This window comes from Onychomys torridus, chromosome 22, assembly GCF_903995425.1.
Source record: "Onychomys torridus chromosome 22, mOncTor1.1, whole genome shotgun sequence".
Classification (NCBI taxonomy): Eukaryota; Metazoa; Chordata; class Mammalia; order Rodentia; family Cricetidae; genus Onychomys; species Onychomys torridus.
The window spans coordinates 1,233,502-1,253,437 of record NC_050464.1 but is presented as its reverse complement, the minus strand read 5'-3'; the positions used below and the strand labels follow the sequence as shown (position 1 = coordinate 1,253,437).

At 44.5% G+C, this 19,936-nt stretch overlaps 1 protein-coding gene across 6 annotated transcripts in view; it reads left to right on the top strand.

The window, feature by feature from the left end:
* Fry (FRY microtubule binding protein) overlaps positions 1 to 19,936 on the top strand; it is a 392,261-nt gene that overhangs the window by 203,718 nt on the left and 168,607 nt on the right. For all 6 annotated transcript variants that reach the window (XM_036171967.1, XM_036171966.1, XM_036171964.1 and 3 more), the window contains 3 exons: positions 192 to 245; positions 14,473 to 14,612; positions 19,726 to 19,816. In XM_036171967.1, coding sequence (XP_036027860.1) covers positions 192 to 245; positions 14,473 to 14,612; positions 19,726 to 19,816 — 285 coding nt within the window. The remainder of the gene's footprint in view (positions 1 to 191; positions 246 to 14,472; positions 14,613 to 19,725; positions 19,817 to 19,936) is intronic.

Below are 19,936 nucleotides of genomic sequence, written 5' to 3'. Positions count from 1 at the left end.
CCTCCTTCATTCAGCAGTGAAGGTTAAGGCCAGGCTAGCAGAGGAATACTTTTGAACTTATTTAAAAACAAGCATCACTTGGGCCATAAAGGGAAAAGTGAATGAGAAAAGTATAATAATAATGGTACTTCTATTACAGTGTTATAATCCTCGATAATTACTCTTGTATATGTTATTTGTTGTTGTTGTAGGAAAAGCCATTGACGAAATCTCTACAGCGTGGAGAAGACCCCCAGTTTGATCAGGTATGTGACATCAGCTGCTTCGCGTGTTGTGTGCTTTCTGTTTATTTCAAAGTGCACAGGGCCGGGGCTGGGGATGGATTCAGCGGCAGAGGGCTTGCCCAGTGTGAGCCAGGCCCTGGTGTCTGACACAGCCTAGGGTGGGGAGGAGGAGCCACAAGGAAAAGAAAGAAAGAAGCAGGGAGGCTGGGGGAGGGGGGAGCGGCAGGGTGGGGGGGGGGGGGGGTGCTCACCGCTATGCCGGAAAAGCCATCAGTGTGTGGTTGTGATACCCTCGGGGTCTGGAGAGGCTAAGAGGTCTGGGTTGTGATACCCTCGTGGTCTGGAGGCTAAGAGGACCTGGGTTTGGTTCCCAGCACCCACATGACAGCTGACAACCAGCTCCTGGGGATGCGACAGTGTTTTCTGGCCTCTGAAGTCCCTGTGTGACAGAGAGGCTGCACACACATCAAGCAAAATGCTTACACATAAAATAAAAGCCTAATGAAGCTCAAAATACCTTGCACCCTGGGCATCTCCAGCTGGGTGTTAGAGACATTCAGGAGACGCCCTGCGATTTGAATTAAGTTCCAGAAGAATATAAGTAGGCCCTCGGTGGTTTGTTTTTCCCTAGAAACTTAGAGGCCAAGCAAAGATGGCTTTCAAGGAACTCCACTGAAAAACCAGCTCCCTCTGAGTTAGCTGCAGTCTGTGATGACCGGCTCTCTGTGCTAGAGCTTCTTTACGGTTTCATCCGGTTATTTCCAGGCCTGCCAGACTACATGGCACACATCTGGAGCCCCAGCCCCTGCAAGGCAGAGGCAAGAGGATGTAAGCAGGAGGCAAGCTTGAGCTACAGAATAAAACCCAGCTGGAGGCAAGCCTGAGCTACAGAGTAAAATGTAGCCATTAAATGAAAAGAGAGATGTGGATACAGGCAGTAGAGTGCTTGCCTAGCATGTCTTGGATTTGATCCTCAGTTCCGGAAGAGAAATTGGGGGGTGGTGGGGGGATGAATTGACAATTCTGAAAGAGAAAAATTGCCTCAACAATCATTATAAAAACATGGAACCTTAGGCTCCAATGGAAAAATAGTAAATTTAAAAAATTATTTTAAAAAAAAAAAGCAAAGAAAGTCAACATTAGGTAAGGACATCAACATCCAACACCATGTACTGAGCAAGTGACTTCAGAAGGGAGACCCTGGCCTTGTCACCTCAGAGAACAAGGCGTAGCAGGACATTGGAAGAGGCTGGATGGGTGTCATGGTGCTACCCAGACTTCAGGAGTATATGACATACAGAACTAAGTGTCTTCAGACCCTTTAGCAGGTGCCTGTATTTGAGCCAAATAGTTCTTACTGCTCTATGGCCTACGACCCTCTCGGGGTTTTATGGTCTGGGGACCATGCAGAAGGAGCACACTTTCTGTAGAGTCATGTTTGCAGCGTTAGGGGAGACACCCCAGGTTTCACAAGTCTGCGGTATTGCAGCCACAAGCACTACAGAGATATAATCTCAGTCCCAGGCTGGTGCCCAGCCTCCTGAGCTGCTGGGACCCGGGCTTGGCTCTGGAGCTGGCAGACTTGGCTGTTTACCTGGACTCCAATGAGATGGAGAGTGGACCCCACCCCTCTGCCCCGTGGTGTCAGTTGTGGTTGTTACCAGGACTCGATTGGTCAGAGTCGCTTAGTGAACGTGTCCATGTGCTTGGTGTTGCCATTTCATGAGTGGTAGGTCTGGGCTCTTCCTGCTCCCGTCACTGTGTTTCACTTGACATGATTTTTCATTTCATTTCTTAGTCTTAGTCTCTTTATCCCCCGTCACCACCATTTCTTGGGGAAAATTTTTCTCTAGCTGAATGTTATCTCCTTCCTTACTCTCTAAATTCTTCTAAATTAACACTGCGGTGAGTACTTATCCCAAATCATCCAGCTTAATTACAGTTCGTTTTTTCATTCAGGTATTTCATTCAACATTGTAGAAACACAACACCATTTGGAGTTAGACAGACCTGGGCTTACATCACAACCTCCGCACGGAATTCACTAGATCATGTCACCTTATGACACAAACTGTGGCCTGTGGACCTGTGTTAGGAACATCGCCTGGCTGCCCTGGAGCTACAGACTTCGCAGCTCAAAAAGAACCCCAGGGGGCCCATGCTGCCGGGTCTGTGCTCTGAAGAGGGCTAATGAAAGGCTGGGGGGTTAAAGAGGTTTTTGAGGAGTTGTAGACGGATAAGACATATTTTTCCATCCCAGAAGAAGGCTGCTGACCAGGTCATCACCAGCAAGCACCCAGGCACATGCTGGCACACATGGGCTACAGAAAAACACACACAGGCAGGCTGCCTAAGGCTGACTCTGCCCTCAAGGCCGTGTTCACACAGAAGCCACACAAAAGTGGCACTCTGCCAAAAATAGTTATGGAGCAGATTACGTCACTGTTGATTTGGGTCCCCAGACATCTGGTATCAGCCATTTTTTGCTAACGTAGAGCCACCCCGGGCCACGTCCAGTGTCAGCTAACTTGTACTGGATATCCATATCTGCGCCATATTGTCTAAACATAAACTGGCTCCTACAGCCTTCTGTTCCCTATACACATATGCACTGAAAGCTTGGGAAGGCCCATTCTGTACCACTGCTATCTGTAAAGATGCTTTAAGTATCAACCAATAGGAAGATGGTCACCCAGAACCATAAGACATGGAGCATTGCCCCTGATCTAGCCATAGCCCAGAGCAACACTGGCCCTTTCCATGTAGAAGAGTCATCACCTGAAGCTTTCTGGTCAGTTTCTTCACATCTATGACCAGGATTCTTCAGCATTGCCATCAGCAATCTAAAATGGTTTTAAGAGACCGAAAAGGTGTAGGAAGGTCCCTGGACTTAAGAATCACATGAGTTCCGGAAAAGGAAATGTTCCAAGTTTCCTACAGTCTACATATGTTAGGAAAGAACTTAGCCTGCACAGGTTGGGGGCTAAGATGTGGAAGACCCCAGTGCCTGTGGGATGGGGCTTAAGTCTTCACGTGTCAGTATCAAAATGGCCTAAGTGAAAAGCCTCACGTGACCACCGGGAGGCTGTGTTGTGGAGGTGCAATGGGAGACCTTTGAAGAACAGGTATTGGGGAGCTTGGAATTGATGATGATTAGACATGAACTAAAGCAGAGGCAAGGAGACCATACACAGGATGGTTACTACTAACATTATTCAAGAATAATCAATATTGATGGAAGAACGAGAGACAGAAGAACCCAATGCAAACCAGCTTTTGGAAGTAATTTCCTCTTAGTTACAGAGTACCTGGAATACGCTAGCTGTGTGTGATGGCTAATCTTGGCTGTCAGCCTCACACACTTGGGACGAGCAAACCTCAGCTGAAGAATCACCTCCACCAGAATGCCATGTGGGCCTGCCTGTGGGCATTTTCTTAATTGCTAACTGACATGAGAGGCCAGCCCACTCTGGGTGGTACTACCCCTGGGCAGGTGGACTGTATAAGAAGGGTTGCTGAGCAAGCCAGTAATAACGCTCCTCTATGGTCTCTACGCATGCTTCCGGGGGTGTGCCATGAGTGCCCGCCTTGGCTTTCCTTAATGGTGGACTGTGAGCTAGGAGCCAGATAAACCCTTCCCTCCACAGACTGGTTATGGTCAGGGTTTATCACAGCAACAGAACACCTAGGACCCCGTGCATGTGTACAGATACCATAGAGGTCCTAGCCTCAAGAAACTCAAGACTTATGCTTAGACGTCCACCACAGGAAAGCTAGAGGTACATGTCTAAGTTATCCGGAAGGTCAGAGATGAGAGTAGCGGATGAGTGTCACCGTGAGTTGTCAAAGCACGTGACTTCATCATCTAGATGAAGAAGATGGGCCGAGGAGGGACCCATGGATACAGCTGTCGAAGGGAGAGAGAGGAAGTCACTGCAGTGGGAAGCGGGGAGGAGGCTCTGTTGCAGTGGGTCGCGGGAGTCACACCAGAGGAGCCTGGACTGGGTTCTGTGGATTAGGATTATCAAGCAGAGGGAAACTGTTTATGGGGCGAGCAGTGGGAAAGGCTGTAAGTCAGTTTTAGGTCAGGGGTGGGAGAATCTAGAGAAATGACAGGACAATTCCTTTGTATGGTCACTCAACACAGATCTGAAAGGGAGAGGGAAGGAATGAAGGAGAGCATCATAGTTTATGTTCACACAAGGTTCAGATTTAAAGTGCTGGAAGCTGACTGGGATGGGGCAGCATCACAGAGCTCTAGAGGGGAAAAACCTTTCCAGGAAAAACACACCAAAGAACAGAGTGCCAGGAACTATGGGGGGGAAAGCCTAAGAAGATGCACTGTCCAGTGCACAGTCAAGGATATCGGGGGCAATAATCATAATAAAGGGACATTGGGGGTACAGAAAGAGCAAAGGGGTAGATTGGATTTAAGAGCTCAAGGGAAGTTGGATGTGAGGGAAATCTTGGCTGCAGGGACTGTTCATCAGTGTATTAAACATATGTTCTTGCTGAGGGTGGTGGCGCACGCCTTCAATCCCAGCCCCTGGGAGGCAGAGGCAGGAGGATCTTAGTGAGTTCAAGCCAGCCTGGTCTACAAATTGAGTTCCAGGACAGCCAGGGCTATTACACAGAGAAACTCTGTCTCGAAAAAAAACAAAACAAACAAACAAACAAACAAAAAACCAAAAAAAAAAAAAAAAGAAAGAAAAGAAAAGAAAACCAGAACATATGTTCTTGAGACAGGCCCTTCTATGTGGCCTCGGCTCACCTCTAATTCCCCTCTGACTCCCATCCTTTCGCAAATGCTGGGATTCCAGGTGTGCACCTCTATGCACAGCTGTTGAACACTTTGCAAGGTTGAAAAATCCATGTTAAGTGGTCTGAGGGCCTTGATCGCACACCTAAGCTTTTGCCCCTCATTGTGATTGGCAACACCTAAGGAGCAGCATGCCAGAGCAGGACCATGGCACCTCTCGTGGGCTCTGCTTTGTGATATGTGGAGAATGTGCTGTGACCTGTGGACTAGCTATTTTACCTTCAAGCACCTTTCTTCTGTTATCAGATTTAACAGGCATCCTTCTTCTGTTTGTTTTAAAAGATGTGGCTTTAAAAAAAATCATTGTATGTGTATGCATGTGTGCCTGAGTGTGTACAATAATGCCATGCCTGTGCAGGAGCCCAGGGATTCCAGAAGAGACAGAACTTGGAGTTACACGTGGTTGTGAGCTGCAGAATGTGGGTACTGGGAGCCCAACTCAGAGCCTCTGGGAGACAGCAGCAGAGCTGCTGAATCTCCTCTCTAGCCCCTCCAGACATCCTCTTTTTAAGTTTAACACCCCAGGCATGTGATTTCTTGATTTTGCAATAAAACAGCAGCTGATGAGGATGGACCTGGGTGAGTGGCAATCAAACGCAGTTAGAAGAGAAATGGATGCCAGTGTTCAGAAATGTCCCTTCACTGGGGGTGGGGCGGGGAGGGGAATCTCAGCACTTTCCTAGCAGAAGGGGCTAGACACATGCGCAAACGTGACAGTTGATGAAGAATCACTCACTATTCTTGTGAGCACCTCCCAGCTGTGCACACCTGTTTTCTCTGACCTTAGCTTTTAGACCTTAGCTGTTGCCTGGGTGTTGTCTAACAGTGGAAAACAAAACTGAAATGGCGCCTGAATGACCCTCACACAAAATACTTAAAACTGGGGTGGGTTCAGATTCCTGATTTTTACGTACATGTAGAGGGATGGGACCTAAGTCAAGTATGCAATCTGTGTATATAGCATATACACTTGTAACACATAGCCTCAAGGTGATTTGATGCAAAGAAATGTAAATAATTTTATGCATTAGTAATTCAGATTTGTAGCATTTTTTCCACGTGAGGTGTCAAATGCCAGCACTTTACAATGTTCAGATTTGGGGGCTTCAGAAGCATTTGATTTATAATTCAGATTTTGTATTCTCTGTGATATTTCACTAATTGGACTACCCCACCACCAACAACAACTTAGTGCTTGGAGCAGCCTCTGTTGGGGAGTGGAAGGCATTTCCTCTTTATCTCTTATTGCTCCCCAAAAGAGCTTTGGCCAGAGCATCAGGTGAGAGTGCAGACATCAGAAGCAGACCGTAGTTGTCATAGTTGAATTGTCTCACTGTGCTCTGCGTATAAGGATGAGAGAAAGCGCTGGCGGCTAACTGGGACAGGGCAGCACCGTGGGGCCCTGAGAGCTGGTGCTTGGACAGGTAAGCTAAGGCTCTCCCCACTGCAGTTGCCCCTAAAATGCATTTGATTAGCTCTGGTGGATAAAATTCTGCTCTCAGCTTTAGTCATTCAGCCAATAGTCTCATCAGGATCATTTAAATTGTATCCATTAGCATATAAAGTAGCAAGTTTTTTCTTTGTTTGTTTTTGTTTTTGTTTTTTTTTGGTTTTTCAAGACAGGGCTTCTCTGTGTAGCTTTGCACCTTTCCTGGAACTTGCTTTGGAGACCAGGCTGGCCTCGAACTCACAGAGATCCGAGTGCTGGGATCAAAGGCGTGCGCCACCACCGCCCGGCTAGTAGCAAGCTTTTTATAGCATTTTCATACATGCATACTTTTGGTTGGTTCTCCCTACTCTGTTTCCCTGGCCCCCATTACCACTGTATTCTCCCACCCAGTGTTCCCCCTTCCCTTTCATACCAGACGCCTTCTGTTATCCTCCTCACCCTGTCCCTGAAAGCCCATTTTTCCCCGGTATAGACCCCTTTCTACTTTCTCAGCCTCCACCTGCACTCACTTCCACATGAATGCATATATATAAAATTTCAAGCTGGGTCCACACATGAGAGAGAACATGCAGTATTGGTCATTCGAAGCCTAGGTTGCCTTGGTCACTATAGTACCTTCCAGTTCCATCCATTTCCCTGCAAGTTCCATGATTTCATTTTTCTTCATGACTGAATGAAATCCATTGTGTATATGGACTGCATTTCCATTACTCATTCATCCACTGATGGACACCTGAGGTGCTTTGACCTCCCTAACTCTGAGGTAGCATAGAGAGCGTTTTGGGTTTATGATAGCTGGGTCATATGGTAGTTGTAGTTTCCATTTTTAAAATGTTTTCTTTTTTATTAATTGTTTTCATTTATTTTTACATACCAATTACAGTTTCCCCTCCCTCCTCTCTTCCCAATCCCTCCCCCTATCTCCTATTCTTAATTAATGCTATATAATAATTGGTTTCATAACAACCTTTTCATACATGTACATAATGTATCTAATCACATTTACCTACCATTACCTACTCATGTTAATCCTTTCCTCTTCCCAACTGGCTTCTTTCTCTCTCTCTCTCTGTGTGTGTGTGTGTGTGTGTGTGTGTGTGTGTGTGTGTGTGTGTCTGTCTGTCTGTCTGTCTGTCTGTCTGTCTGTCTGAGAGAGACAGGGAGAGAAAGAGGGAGAGGAGGAGGAAGGAGAGGAAGAGGAGGGGAAGAGAGGGAGGAGGAAGAGAAGGAAAGGGAGGCAGAAAAGAAGGAGAGAGCGGGTAAGAGACTCAGGACTTCGATTAGGGCTAGTTACAGAAGTGTGGCATGCTGAAGGGGAGGTGTTTACAGGAGCATGGGCACCTTACCAGAGGTTATTCCACTGAAGAAGAATGTTTCTCCCACTGCCTTGGGGATTGCCTCTATGACATGTCCCTTCTATGACATGCTGATTTTAGTTTTTGAGAGGCCTCCACACTGATTTCCACAGGGATGACCAGTTTCCATTCCTCACACCTGGAAGCGTTCTTTTCTCCCCACATCCTCTCCTCCTTCACTGTCCTGTCGACAGCCACCCTGACTGGAGCGTGGTGGCAGCTCTGAGTAGTTTCAATTTGCATTTCCTCAAGACCTGAGGATGTTGAACACTTAAAAAAAAATCTTTCACAGATTCATACGTATATGTCGTCTATTTTGATTCTAGCCCCCAGGATTCTTCCTTCCTTCCATCCCATCCTCACTGAGCCCTTCCCTCCCGACAAGTCCCCTTCCTGGATTCATGTCTGACTGTGTCTGTCTGTCTGTGGCATGCATGAACTTGATTGGAGTGTCATTTACTCTAGCAAGGACAACTACACCCCCAAGGCCTGGGACCCTCCCTGCCAGCAGCCACTAAGGGCCTACAGCTCTTTGGAGAGATGTTGTTGGCCTTCACAATCCCCTCCCCTGCCCCTGATAGAACGGTGTCAAGGGCAGATAACCACTCCAGCTGTGAGGTGAACACTTTTAAAAACATTCACTGCCCATCTGGTTTCCTTCCCCTGTGAACTGTCAACTGAGTTCATTGGCTTATTGACTGGTGGGCAGTTTTGAGGCTCAGGTATTGAATGTTTGTGCCTCTTTGTGTGATCTAGATAGTAACCCTTGTCTGAGGGGTAGTTAATAGTTGCTCACCTTCTCCATAGTTTCCCTTTTTTGTGCAAAAATCAGATGTACTTTACATCTGGACTTTTGCTTCAGTATTTGGGAAGGACGAAACTGACCTTCTAGAACGTTTACTATATGCCCTGCATTTTATGGCCTCTCGTTTTTGTCCCCATTAAAACCCAGTGAGATTGCGTATTCCCAGCCTAGATTTACGACTCTGCTTCAGAGAAATGGTGCCAGGCCATAGAGCTGTAATGTGAAGCCAAGACCTTCTGAGCTTCTCAGTGCCCTCGGGAAATTATGAAAATGTGCCAAGTGAAGGATCAGTCACCTCCTGCTGGGTTCTGAAGACATTCAGTCACAAGCGTTTGCCGTGCAGTATGGCTTGGCTTACTTTGCTTGTGTTATTCAATGCTGTAATTTCCAGATAACTTACTCAGACATTCTGAGTAACTTCTTTTTAGGCGTTCTTACAGGTGTTGTCTGCGTCCTGTACTGTTAGGCACCTTATGTTGTTAATACGCGAAAAAATACCTCTTAGTAACAGGAAACTCATGTATCCATACACTAGAGTTGAGACAGCATTGTGGGCACTTATGGTTTTCTTTAAAAGGAAACATGAAATTGCGGGTTTCAACATTCGTTGTAATTCTACAATGCAGTGAACGTCTATTTAAAATATGTAAGTGATGGAGAGGCTGGAGAGACAACTCAGTGATTAAGAGCACTGGCTGGCCTTGCAGAGGACCTGAGTTCAGTTCCCAGAACTCACATCTGGTGGCTCACAACTGCCTGTAACTCCAGCTCCAGGAGATCTGATGCCCTCTTCTGGCCTCTGTGGGTACTGCATGCACATGGTGTATATACATGCATGGAGGCAAACATACATAAAGTACAAAAAATTACTAAGTCTTTAAAAATGTATAAATGAAAATCAAAAATCAATTAGGAATAAAAATAACCGATGTTGAATATATACATTATTAGTGTTATTTGGTATTTCTGAAATTACTCATGTAAACCAAGATGTTAAAAATGAAAAAAAAAAATGATTACTAATCTTCCCCAAAAAGGTACTGAATTAAGTCTTTAAGCCTGTTACCTCTTAAAAGGACTATAATTAAACAGTAGTGCAGTGTATGATCAAGTCAAATGAACTGCATATGCAACTATTTTACAATGTCAGTATTTTACAGAATTTACACAGTAGGTACCCTGACCCCCAGTGTTGCTTGGCACTTGAACTCATTTGCAAAACTGAGCCATCACTGAAGTGACTTAAATTGTGCTTAAGTGCACCACTCATGACAAATCTGTCTTATTACTATAAAATACGGAGTGACCTCATGAAGTAAGTATTCAAGCGCTTATGTGCGAAGCTCCCCTCTTTGCATTCAGCAAGGATAATGAAATGTTTCAGAAAAGCCACCCTCTTCACTGCCCCATAATGGACAGTCTCTTTTAGCCTATTTACACATAAAAAGCCAAAGCAAATATTAGAACATTTGCAAAGTTCATTTAGTCCTCTTCTATGCACTCCCAGAGAGAAAACACCCTTTGAAATGAGCCTGTGATTCCATATACTCCGTCTCCACCTGCTGCCCAGTCTCTGGCCCATCGATGGTGGAGGAGCATGATTATTCAGAGGCAACAAGGACATCCTTGTGCCCAGCCTGCCCGCCTTCAGCAGCAGGACAGAGCTGGAATTCATGTGGCCATTGGCTCCACTTCCCAGAAAAGGAGGAGTCGAGTAACCAAACAGCCAGCGAGACCTTCCTCCCTTCCTGGGCTTTGAGAGCCAGGCCTCTGCAGGTTCCTCCCTTCCTTCTTGAAAGCCTGGCTCCTGAAGAACAGTGACAGAGAAAAAGGCATATCCGTCCCCCTGCTGTCCTGTCATCCCCTCTGAGGTGCTGGAAAGTGCCAGCAGATGCTTTTGAACTGAGGCAGGCTTTGTGGGGACCGGTTCTATTAGTAGCTGGGGTTGGCAGGATCCTGTGGGCGCCCTCTCCTGAGACTGTGGGGGTCTTAGCTTGCTTCTTTGTTGCCGTGATAAAGACCATCATCAAAGCAACTTGAGGAGAAAAGGGTTATGTGGCTGACACATCTGGATCACGGTTCATTATTGAGGGAAGCCGAGGCAGGAACCTGGAGGCAGGAGCTGACGCAGAGGCTATGGGGGAGCGCTGCTCACTGGCTGACTCCTTGTGGTTTGCGCAGCCTACTTTAATATAGAACCCAAGACCACTAGCCCAGGGGTAACTCTGCCCATAGTGGGTTGGATCCTCCTACGTCAATCACTAATCTATAAAATGCCCCACAAACTAGCCCACAGGCTAATCTAGTAGAAGCGATTTCTCAATTGAAGCTCCATCTTCCCAAATGACCATTCTTATATCAAGTTAGCAAAACAATAATAATAATTAATTAATTAAATCAAAACTTAAAAACACTAAGTAGCACAGATTGTACCCAAGCGAAGCAACTGAGTACAGTGAGCTCCACACAGAGATGTTTGGGAACGAGATGTGATCCTGTCTCATACATAGGTTTGTAGCAATAAGAGACTGTGATATCCTACACAAGATTGGTTTTATCATTGTTCTCTCTCTCTCTCTCTCTCTGTTTTTCCAGACAAAGTTTCTCTGTGTAGCCCTGGATATCTTGGAACTCACTCTGTAGACCAGGCTGGCCTCAAACTCAGAGATCCACCAGCCTCTATCTCCTGAGTACTAGGACTAAAGGCGTGCGTGCACCACCATACCCAGCTAAATTTTACTTACTTTTAAAATGTTGTGTATAAATATTTATTTGCATGTGTGTATGTGCACTACATGTGACCAGTGCCCACAGAGGTTAGAAGAGAGAGTCAGATCCCCTGGAATGAGTGTTGCTTACAAATAGTTGTGAGCCGCTTGGTAGTTGCTGGGAATCAAACCCAGGTCCTGTATAAGAGCAGCCAGTGCTCTTAACTGCTGAGGCATCTCTGCAGCCTCAAATGTGCTTTTAATAAGCTTTTTTTTTAATGGTCTGTGGTCTATACAAAAGTTGCACAGACAGCACAACATGGCTGCCTTCCTCTGCTGCTAACAACACAACATGGCCGCCTTCCTCTGCTGCTAGACATGGCCGCCTTCCTCTGCTGCTAACAGCACAACATGGCCGCCTTCCTCTGCTGCTAGACATGGCCGCCTTCCTCTGCTGCAAACAGCACAACATGGCCACCTTCTTCTGCTGCTAACAGCACAACATGGCCGCCTTCCTCGGCTGCTAAAGTCTCATATTCCCATGGCACATTTGTTGGAGGGAACCAGCATGGGCATATTATTACCAACCAACATATATGCCTTATTTATAGTTCATTGACTTTCCCTGATCCCTCTTTACTGTTCCAGGATACCATCTAGAATAGAAACCATGCTCCAGCCAATGTCCGTGTCTCCTTGGTCCTCCCCAGATCAGTTTTAAATACTGAAATAGCAAGTGCATTTGGAACTGTATTATAAATCAGATGATTGAGACCATTACCCTACCTTAGGGACTATGAATTCTGGTCCATTTTATCTCTGTGGGAAAATCTACTTTATCTCCCAAATCAAAGTATTTTGTTTTTTAAATCATTACTTATATTTTACTGGATTAGGGATTGAACCCAGGGCACACTACCACTGAGTTAAAGTATGGCCCCCATTTAAAGCATATTAGTCAGTAGCAATTTGGAGAAATTCCCTTTCATTACTTTTTTAAAATTTATTTATTTTTAAATTATGTGTATGAGTGTTTGCCTGCATGTGTGTATATGAAATCATATGTGTGCAGTGCTGGTGGAGGCCAGAAGAGTGCATAAGATCCCATGAACTGGAGTTACAGGTTGCTTTGACCTGACATGTAGGTACTGGGAACCAAACCCAATCCTCTGCAAGAGTAGCAACTGCTCTTAACTGCTGAGCTATTTCTCCAGACTCAAATATTCTTTCCCTTTTGTAGGGGATGTTAGAGACAGGCTTTCTCTGTGTAACAGCTCTGGATGTCTTGGAACTCACTCTGTAGACTAGGCTGGCCTCCAACTCATAGAGATCTGCCTGCTGGTGTTAAAGGTGTGCACCACAAACAACCAGTCAAAATTTTCTTTCTTTTTTTTTTAGTTAACTTATTTTTTAAATTTTATGTGCATTGGTGTTTTGTCATGGGTGTTGGGTTCCCTGGAACTGTAGTTACAAATAGTTGTAAGCTGCCATGTGGATTCTGAGGATTGAAACAGGGTCCTCCCAAAGAGCAGTCAGTGCTCTTAACCACTGAGCCATCTCTCCAGCCCCCAAATATTCCTTCTTATGTTGGAATAACTTTAGCAAAAACTAGGAGATCTTTCTCATGACTTGCTTTCTTCCAAACAGTTACTGTTATATGGACAGTCATATCAGGAAAATGTATTATGGCTGTGGGCATAACCAGGGTGAATAAAGGTCACTTTTGGTTTTTTCAAATGAATAGATTCGTTTCAGTTTGGAAAGGCTGATAACCAGATTCACAGTAGGGCCCTGGTCCCTGTTTTTTGGGTAACTGTTGTCTTGCTTGCTGACCTTGACCTTGATATCCTCCCTATACTAATTCCCTGCCAGGTTCTACCCCCCTGAATGCTTAAGGGAAGTTCCTTGTCTGAGTATCCTGCATATTGGGCGTTAACAGCTTAGATGCAAGATTGTAAAACATCAGAAGCTAACTTCTGCCCTCAGGGGTTCTCCCATTGTGCTGTAAGCCTGTATTTAAGACCTCCTCCCTCCTTCAATAAAACTCAAAAAAATATATATCAAAGACAAAAGAAAAACAAAAACACCAGGAAACTCCAAAAGAAAAATATTCTAAATACAACATCATATTTATGTTTATTTCTGTTAACCCATGACTCTTGTGTATGTGCTTACAACCGTTGTTATAGAGAAGGAGATTAATGTATTGAATAATATAACCTTAGAGAAAAGCCATGTTTGCTCAGTCTAAAGGTTTTAAAGGGAATGGTGGGGAACTCTGCTCACAAGACAAGCACTTCACTCTAGAAGGAAGTTAGACCTAGCTTGCTTAGCTGAAGATGTAGGTTACTGAGGGTTTCTCAATATATATGTATATTATATATATATATATATATATATATATACTAAATTTTTCCTTTAAAGTAATAAAATTAAATTATTCCTATTCATTGGTACCTGGAGCCTAATTAGGGCATAGCTCAAATGATTGCTTATTGGTAGAAAACATTAATTCTTGTTATCAGGAAGGTTATTTGTTTGGGAGCTTGGTTTACTTATTTCACTTGAGCAATTTAGGATTGAATTATATTGATTTACAATATAGGAACTTTTGTTTGTTTGTTTTGTTTTTCGAGACAGGCTTTCTCTGTATAGCTCTGCACCTTTCCTGGATCTCGCTCTGTAGACCAGGCTGGCCTTGAACTCACAGAGATCCGCCTGGCCTCTGCCTCCTGAATGCTGGAATTAAAGGCGTGCGCCACCGCCGCCCGCTCATATAGGAACTTTTGAAGACCTAAGCAGTACAGTTGTTATGGTAGATGATGATGGTGAATATTGGTGATGGTTTCCTGAAGAACTCGAATGCAGTGAACATCTGAGCCTTGCAATGAAAGGCTCTCAGAGCGACGAGCTGTCTTGAGCCATAGAATTATTATTTTATGAGAACTGTCTGCCCAGAATAGGCTAACTTATGAAAGAAATGACTGGGCATGTGTACGGAAACTTGGCGGTACATACTGCTTATGGTTGATTATTCACGTAACAGCCAGTGTCTCAGGAGCTGGCCTCACCAACAAGCCATCTGATGGCCTACGCTCTCTTTCCCTGAAGGTCATCAGCTCCATGAGTTCCCTCTCTGAGTACTGCCTGCCTTCCATCCTGCGGACGCTGTTTGATTGGTACAAGAGGCAAAATGGCATCGAGGATGAATCGCATGAATACAGACCGAGAACCAGCAATAAGTCAAAAAGGTACTTTCTTTAGGGGTCAGGATTCTGTGTTTCATTCCTGCTTCATGCAGGCCCTCTCTTTCCAATATGCATCAAAATGAGGGTTATGTGGCACCCTGGAGCCCCAGAAAAGGCATGTGGAGTACCCTGTCACTGATATCTCTCACTGGTTGGAAATGCACAGGGCCTTATTTATGTATGTGTTGGGACAGGCTAACACAGGCCCCAGGTCATCATCTTGCTTGCTCCCTTTCTCTACAGTCCCCACTCCCTGAGTCTATACCCAAGATTAGGCCTCTGAAGGCTCAGAAACCCCATCAGACATTTTAGCCTGTTAGCCAGGAAACCCAGAATGCTTAATGAACCATGGTAGAAGGGTCCAGGCTGCAGCAGTCTTGGGGCTGGCTGTCTCTCCGTACCTCAGTGTGAGGGTATAGATGGGGAAGTTAAGTTCATGTCTGTGACTCCTCCTGACAGCTGTCTGGTACTCTATGATCCCTCGTCCCTGTGTATTTGAGAAGTGGAATTCACTGGAGCCATTCAGCAGCTGACAACATTCTTATGGGCTCAAGTTAATGTGTGACTCCCAAATATTAGACAAACATTGCATTCCCTAAGTTTGAAGTTAATATATTATACCTAGGCATCCGAGGAAAGAAGAGAATTATGGATATAAAAAAGGATTAATAGAACTTTTAAAAAACTAATAATCAGATACTGGGCCAGAGGGATGGCTAAGCATCTGAAGTTACGTACTGCTCCTGCAAAGGACCTGAACCACATTAGACATCCCACAGCCACCTGTGTCTTTGGGAATCAGATTCTCCTTCATCTTCTTGGGCACCTGCGCTTACCTACACACATACACATAATTAAACCAAAAATGAATCTTTCAAAAAAAAGAAAGCTTTTAAAAAAAAAAGAGGCTATGTTAAAAGTGGATCTATTTCTCCACATGAATTCATTGTACATCTAAAAAATGTCTTTAAACATAGTAACTTGAAATTCACTACTAAAAATCAGAAAATCAGATGCCCACCGATTTCAAGTGGTTTTGTCTTTTTTTTTTTTCCCTTTTTTTTCCTTTTCCCTTTTTTTTTTTTTTTTTTTTTTTTGAGACAGGGTTTCTCTATGCAGCCCTGGCTGTCCTGGAGCTAGCTCTGTAGACTAGGCTGGCCTTGAACTCACAGAGATCCACCTGCCTCTGCCTCCCAAGTGCTGGGATTAAAGATGAGTACCACCACCCAGCTGTCTTTATTTTTCTTGATAAACCTGATAACTTTGTTTAAAAAAATATTTTTATTTAAGATCTGTAATTTTATCAAATACAGTAGCTTAGTTTTATAAAATGTTTGAGTTTTTATAAGATTCAATAATATTTATCACTTTTTTAAAGAAACAATGGGGCCAGGCAGTGGTGGCACACACCTTTAATCCCAGCGCTCGGGAGGCAGAGGCAGGTAGATCTCTGTGAGTTGGGGGCCAGCCTGGGCTACAGAGTGAGTTCCAGGAAAGGCTCTAAAGCTACACAGAGAAACCCTGTCTCGAAAAGAAACAAAACAAAACAAAACAAAAAACAAAGAAGAAGAAGAAGAAGAAGAAGAAGAAGAAGAAGAAGAAGAAGAAGAAGAAGAAGCAGCAATGGATAACTTTTTCATGCTGAGTAAGTTTTGAAGGAATTTTTAAAAAGAAAATAAACAAAGCCAGAGCCTCACTCTCTAGCTGGGCTAGCCTGGTACACTCAGCAAACCTCCTTTTCCAAGCTCCCAAGTCCTGGGCTTACAGGCATGAGCTGCAGAAATGTCCAGTGGCACTGTCTATATCCTGTAACAGTCGCTGCCGTAAAGTGTGTTCAGAGTTCTCGGTAAATTCTCAGCTCTGCACCAGCTCTCACCACTATCTGACTCCACAGTGTTTCCAGATTCCAAAAATAAAGCCTATCCCCATTATCAGGCTCCCTTTAATCTTTTATTTTGTTTATTTTCTGATTTTTATTTTCTGTACTTACCTGCATGTATGCATGTGGACCACATGTGTGCAGTGCCTGTGGAGGCCGGAAGAGGGCGTCAGATCCCCCAGAACTGGAGTTACAGATGGTTGGGAGCTGCCATGTGGATGCTGGGAACTCTGGTCCTTTGCAAGAGCAGCCAGTGCTCTTACCTGATGAGCCATCAGCCCCTTAGCAGTCTGACTTCAAGAATAGCTTTTTGGTTTTGTTTGTTTGCTTGTTTGTTTTTGAGACAAGGTTTCTCTATGTAACAGCCCTGGCTGTCCTGGAACTCACTCTCTAGACCAGGCTGGCCTTGAACGCAGAGATCTGCCTATCTGCCTCTCAAGTGCTCGGATTAAATGTGTGTACCCCCAACACCTGGCCCAAGAATAACTTTTTAATTTGTTAAAATTTGGATGGGCTGGGGATTTAGCTCAGTGGTAGAGCGCTTGCAAGTGCAAGGCCCTGGGTTTGATCCTCAGCTCCACATACAAAAAAAAAAAAAAAAAAAAAAAAAAAAAATTTGGTGGCAGAATTTCTGTCGTGTGTCTGAAAATGGTTTGCACTAAATTCATGGAGTCACTTCTGTCAGACAATTGGGAGTGCAGAATGGGCGACTCCCTGGGGTTGGGGGTGACTCTCCACAGGGACCCTGCAGCCATCTGTAAGAACTGAACTGAGTGAGTTTGGTCTTTTTTTCCTCAGCCCTGTCAGAATTAGGTTACCAAGACTGGATTCTGTGTGAGCTGATTTCCTGATGAACTGAAAGTGCAGGCGTTTGTTGTTTTTGTTTGTTTGTTTGTTTTTGCTTTTGTTTTTTAAACACTACTGGTTCTTTGCTGGAAAACAGTCAGTTTTGAGGTCAAATGCCCACAGAATTAGAACAGTTAAGTTTACCTCAGTAGTGTTTTAGCTAGGCTTCAACAGTCGATATATATATATAACAAAAAACTGGGCCTGGGAACAAGCTAAGAGAGTGAGAGTCTTGAGTGCCTGATGTCTCAGCAGAGACTAAAAGGGGAACTTCGGGGAGAGGCCTGAGCAACTGAAAATAGCTGAGTGGGAGGAACTGACCCTAGGTCACGGTTCTAAGATCAGTGTAATAGCAACATTTTCACTGCCAAAAGTGCGTATCGGATGCCTCTGGCTCCTACCGGATGAACCTCAACTAGGTCTCAAACTGAATTAATTATTAGAAAAGTATTTATCTTTTATCTGAAAGCATAATTTGCCTTCTTAAATAAAAATCAAAGATTTAAAAAGGTTTTAAAAGGCTTGGGGGTTTTTGTTTGGTTGGTTGGTTTTCTTTTTCCTTTTGAAACAATTCTAAGTTTTATTTGTTATTAATCTTAACATCATTGTCATTATTATTACTGGGGCAGAGGGGGGTATGAGTGCATGTGAACATACCCTTGTGTGGAGGACAGAGGACAGCTTTGGGGAGTCTGTGCCACTGTGGGTTCTCGGAATCAAGTTTGGGTGTCAAGCTTCCCTTCAAGCAGGTAGTGTGGATCCACCACACTCTCCGGCCACTTTTCAAGGGCCCTTACCACCATCTGAGGAGAAAGTGCTCTCTGCTGCTGCCCACTGTCTTGAGAGCTTTCTTGCTCCTGCTTCAAACTTCCTGTCTCCTTCTTGGGTGCACATACATCAGTCTCCACAAGGGAATCTCTCTGAATACAGCCTGTACAATGTCCAGTCCCCGACTACAGGACCACTTTCTAGCATCCAGCTCAAGTGGGTCTCAAAGGACTTTCAGATGGATTTGTCTGCAGGCTTCCTTCTGGCCGGCTGCTCAGAAACGCGCTGAAATGATTTCTCTTGGAAAAGTAAAACCACAGCTTTCCTTCATGGCTTCCCCCTAACCTCACCAACCTACTCAAATGTGACTTCCCACAGGCCTTCCAGAAGTGTGTGTGTGTGTGTGTGTGTGTGTGTGTGTGTGTGTGTGTGCATGTATTCATATGTATCTTAAATCCCCTTTTCTTCTTACTCTCTGATACCTAAAAACAAAAGCATTCCATGCGTAAAATTCCTTTGGCTTATTTTGGAAATACCTTCCAAAGAATGCATATCCTAGCATCTCAACAAGTACGGACACTTCATGTGTTTAGATTACACTAAATACTGTATGTGCCTGATCACATCAAACCTTCATGTAAGTAACGTTGACACCATCCCTAATTGGAAAAATCCAAAACTGAAATGCTCAAAAAAAAAAGAAAAAGAAAAAGTTTGATTTGACAGGAAGTCAGAAGTAAGATGGTTCCACCTCTGATCTTACGCCACAGACATGAACAACACAGCTCAGTTCTAATTGCCATCAACCTACATAGAAGGGACTCATGAGACGTAGTGGGTTTCATGTTTAGATCTGGGTCTTCTCCCGAAGATTTAACAGGTACAAATACTCCAAAGTCGGAGAACATCTGGCTCTCTGGTCCCGGCATTTGGGGGTGGGGGACACTCCACCTGTATATTATTTGCATTTCCATTTCGTAGGTAGAGACAGGACTAGCAAGCAGAGGAGTCATATATAGCTTTAAGTCAGGACCTTCCACCCCACCGTCCCTGCAGCAGCTGCCACTGGAGGCGGAGGGTGTCATTCGGTTTCAGAGTTTCAGAGTACCCGCCCAGTAAGCAGGAAACTGGGACACGGATGACGCATTTCTGCCCCTGACATTGCTTTTTGGGCTCCCTAATTTTTGAATGAGTACAAACAACTCTACCTCTCCCTTCCGCTCCTTCTTCTGGCTTCATCGCTACATCATGTCCCAAGATCCTTGGAATTCACACCTCTGCCATGGAAGCGCCGTCTCATGTGTAGATCAGATTTTATGAATAATAGCATTCCTGGGCTGTATGTAAGGGAACTATAGACAAGTCCACAGAATGAGACTAGAGAACCACAGATCGCTGGCTACTTCCGCTTATGTGGTTGGGATCTTTGAAGCCAGATATCCCAGCAGTACCTGCCCATTGATCCATAGTAAAAACGGAAGCAGCCTTCCTAGGCAGGTAATGTGTGATCTCATCATAACAGAAAGGGTCTCGGTCCAGTGGGGCTGAGAGCAGTCTTCTGATGAAGTATTTCACCTAAATGTGACTTCAGTGCCATTTACTATGATGTTTTAAACTTTGTAGTGACGAACAGCAACGAGACTATTTAATGGAGAGACGGGACCTCGCCATTGACTTTATTTTTTCGTTAGTATTAATAGAAGTTTTGAAACAGGTGAGCAATTCATTTATTTTCACTTTTTTTGTTAACACTTTGTAAAACTAGTTAAGTTTTAAAGGTCTGAGTTTATGGTTTGTGAATTCCAAATTCTAGGCAATGAACATGTGAATCATG